This window comes from Priapulus caudatus, unplaced genomic scaffold (assembly GCF_000485595.1).
Source record: "Priapulus caudatus unplaced genomic scaffold, Priapulus_caudatus-5.0.1 Scaffold143, whole genome shotgun sequence".
NCBI lineage: Eukaryota > Metazoa > Priapulida > Priapulimorpha > Priapulimorphida > Priapulidae > Priapulus > Priapulus caudatus.
The window spans coordinates 2,436-5,026 of NW_014577204.1; the positions used below are offsets into that span (position 1 = coordinate 2,436).

The 2,591-nt window shown below is 44.4% G+C and overlaps 1 protein-coding gene across 1 annotated transcript in view; it reads left to right on the forward strand.

Moving 5' to 3' along the window:
* Positions 1–2,591, forward strand: part of LOC106806110 (insulin-like growth factor-binding protein complex acid labile subunit) — a 12,692-nt gene that overhangs the window by 802 nt on the left and 9,299 nt on the right. Inside the window, exon 3 of the mRNA XM_014807964.1 lies at positions 1,676–1,792. Coding sequence (XP_014663450.1) covers positions 1,676–1,792 — 117 coding nt within the window. The remainder of the gene's footprint in view (positions 1–1,675; positions 1,793–2,591) is intronic.

Sequence of the window (2,591 nt, forward strand, 5' to 3'; positions counted from 1 at the left end):
GGAGAGAAAGAGAGAGCGAAAGAGAGATAAAGAGAGCGAGAGAGGGGGAGAGAAAGAGAGAGCGAAAGAGAGATAAAGAGATGCGAGAAGAGGGGGAGAAAAAGAAGAGCAAGAGAAGAGAGAGTTAGATAGATAGATAGGTAGATAGGGAGAGAGAGAGGAGAGAGAGAAGAGAGAGAGAGACAGAGAGAGAGAGAGAGAGAGAGAGAGAGAGAGAGAGAGAAGAGGAGAGAGCGCGCGAACGAGAGAAAAAGATCAAGCGAGTGTGTGGGTATGTGTGTCTTGTGTGTGTGTGTGTGTGTGTGTGTGTGTGTGTGCGTGCGTGCGTGCGTGCGTGTGTGCGTGCGTGGCGTGCGTGTGTGTGTGTGCGTGCGTGCGGTCGTGCGTGTGTGTGTGTGTGGGTGTGTGTGTGTGTGTATGTGTGTGTGTGTGTGTGTGTGTGTGTGTGTGGTGTGTGCATGTGTGTGTGTGTGTGTGTGTATTGTGCGTGTGTATGTGTGCCGTGTGGTGTGTGTGGTGTGTGTGTGTGTGTGTGGTGTGGTGTGTGTGTTGTGTGTGTGCGGTGGGGGGAGTGGTAAGGAGGAGGTTGTGTGTAATGTGTGTGTATGTATGTGCGGTGGGGGGAGTGGTAGGAGGAGGTTGTGTGTGTATGTTGTGCGGTGGGGCGGGAGTGGTAGGAGGAGGTTGTGTGGTGTATGTGTGTGCGTGGGGGGGGAGTGGTAGGAGAGGGGTGTGTGCGTATGTGTGTGTATGCTATGTGCGGTGGGGGAGGGGTAGGAGGTTGTGTGCTGAAATGCGCATAATATATCAATAGCCGGGTATTTTCGGCGCTTTGTCTGGAAGCGAGGCGCGGGCAGCGAGATGCGAGCACGGACACGCACACGGGTGCAACATGGCAGATGAGAGGGGAGAGAGGGAGGAGGTAGAGAGATAGAGGATAAAGAGAGAAGAGAGAAGAGAGTGGCGTTGCGCGCGAGAGATAGAGAGCGAGCAAAGGAGAGAGAGGGGGAGAGGAGGGAAAAAGAGTGAGAGAGAGAAAGAAAGAAAGAAAGAGAGAGAGAGAGAGAGAGAGAGAAAGAAAGAAAGAGAAGGAGAGAGAAACACAGAGAGAGGGCGCTGCTGCTGCTGCTGTGACATATCGTCTGCGGCACAGGCACTTGGAGCGTTTCAATAAAATATAATGCTAAATAATACGAAATCTGTTTACTACCAAAGTCTTAATGTTTCTCTACTTTCTTTCACCTATTATTGCCGACAATTTTATTATTTTTTCGAGTTTAAAATGGACTCGGTCGGGTTAGTGGAAACAAACGTCTTTTTTTAGGCCTAAATAAAATTGCATGTGGAGCAGTGTTTGCAAAGATTCTCTGTGATAAGAATATGTTCCATAATGATACAGCCAACATAATAACTAATACATACGTTAATGTACGTTCTGTACATTGATACATATATTAATATTATGAGGATATATAATATATATATATATATATATATATACTCTGTGTTGAGTATAATATCCCTTGTGGTCATACCTCATTAATTGTTAGTCATGACACAAGGCGTAATCACTGTGTGAAGTCTCAAATGAAATGTTTTTTTAGATACTGGTCTATGGTCAGCACTCCGTTGCACTGATGCCCTCTATGGAAATGACGTCAATGCACTTTCACAGCTAACCGATGATGAGTTGGCGCTTTTGTTTCGTGAGGCTCTACTGGTCACCCTGAGTCTTGACCCAGGAGTCACAGTCCTGGATCTTGCAATGAAAGCGCGTTGTTTCTCCAGGAAGGTAAGCGCACATCAATTGAAGGTGTTCGGTATAAATGGAAAGGGAAACAGAGGGCGAATAGAGAAAGAGGATAATGAAACAACAAAGATAAAATTAATACAAATACAAAGCTAATGAAACAACTTTTTAAAGGACAAGAAAGAACGCAATTATTGGCATTTGAAAACGTTGGAAATTTAGCAGCCCTGATGCTAACCCGAAATGCTGCCTCCTATTAGTGCGTTAATATGCTGCCAGTTATTAGTGCGTAACTCACGCTAAACTAGCTTTTATTTACACCCAAGTTTCAGTTATTTTGCCATCATATAATTATTGAACAGCATTAGTGTATTTGTCTTAAAGGGATTACGTCACGAATTTTCTATGGTAAAATTTGTAAAATAAAAATTCCCATTTTTTTACATTAAAAGTAAGAACTAACGGTACTAAACAAATCGTCAAATTCTTACCTGATAAGATTGTTTCTAAACTAGTTAAAAATCAAAAAAACCTGGACGATTTGAATTAATGTTGTCTAACATTAATTGCTTGTTATGGGCTATGTATGGGTCACGAATGTATGTTCGGTGACGTAATCACTTTAAATCTATATCTGAATTCTGCTGCCCTCCTCTCTCTCTCTGTCTGTCTGTCCCTCCCCTTCTCTCTGTCTGTCTGTCCCTCCCTCCCTCTCTCTCTCTCTCTCTCTCTCTCTCTCTCTCTCTTTCTCTGTGTGTCTCTCGCGCGCACTGTCGCACTCTCTGTTCTTCTTTCTCTCTCTCCATCTCTGTCTCGGTGTCTGTCTCTCTCTCTCCCTCTC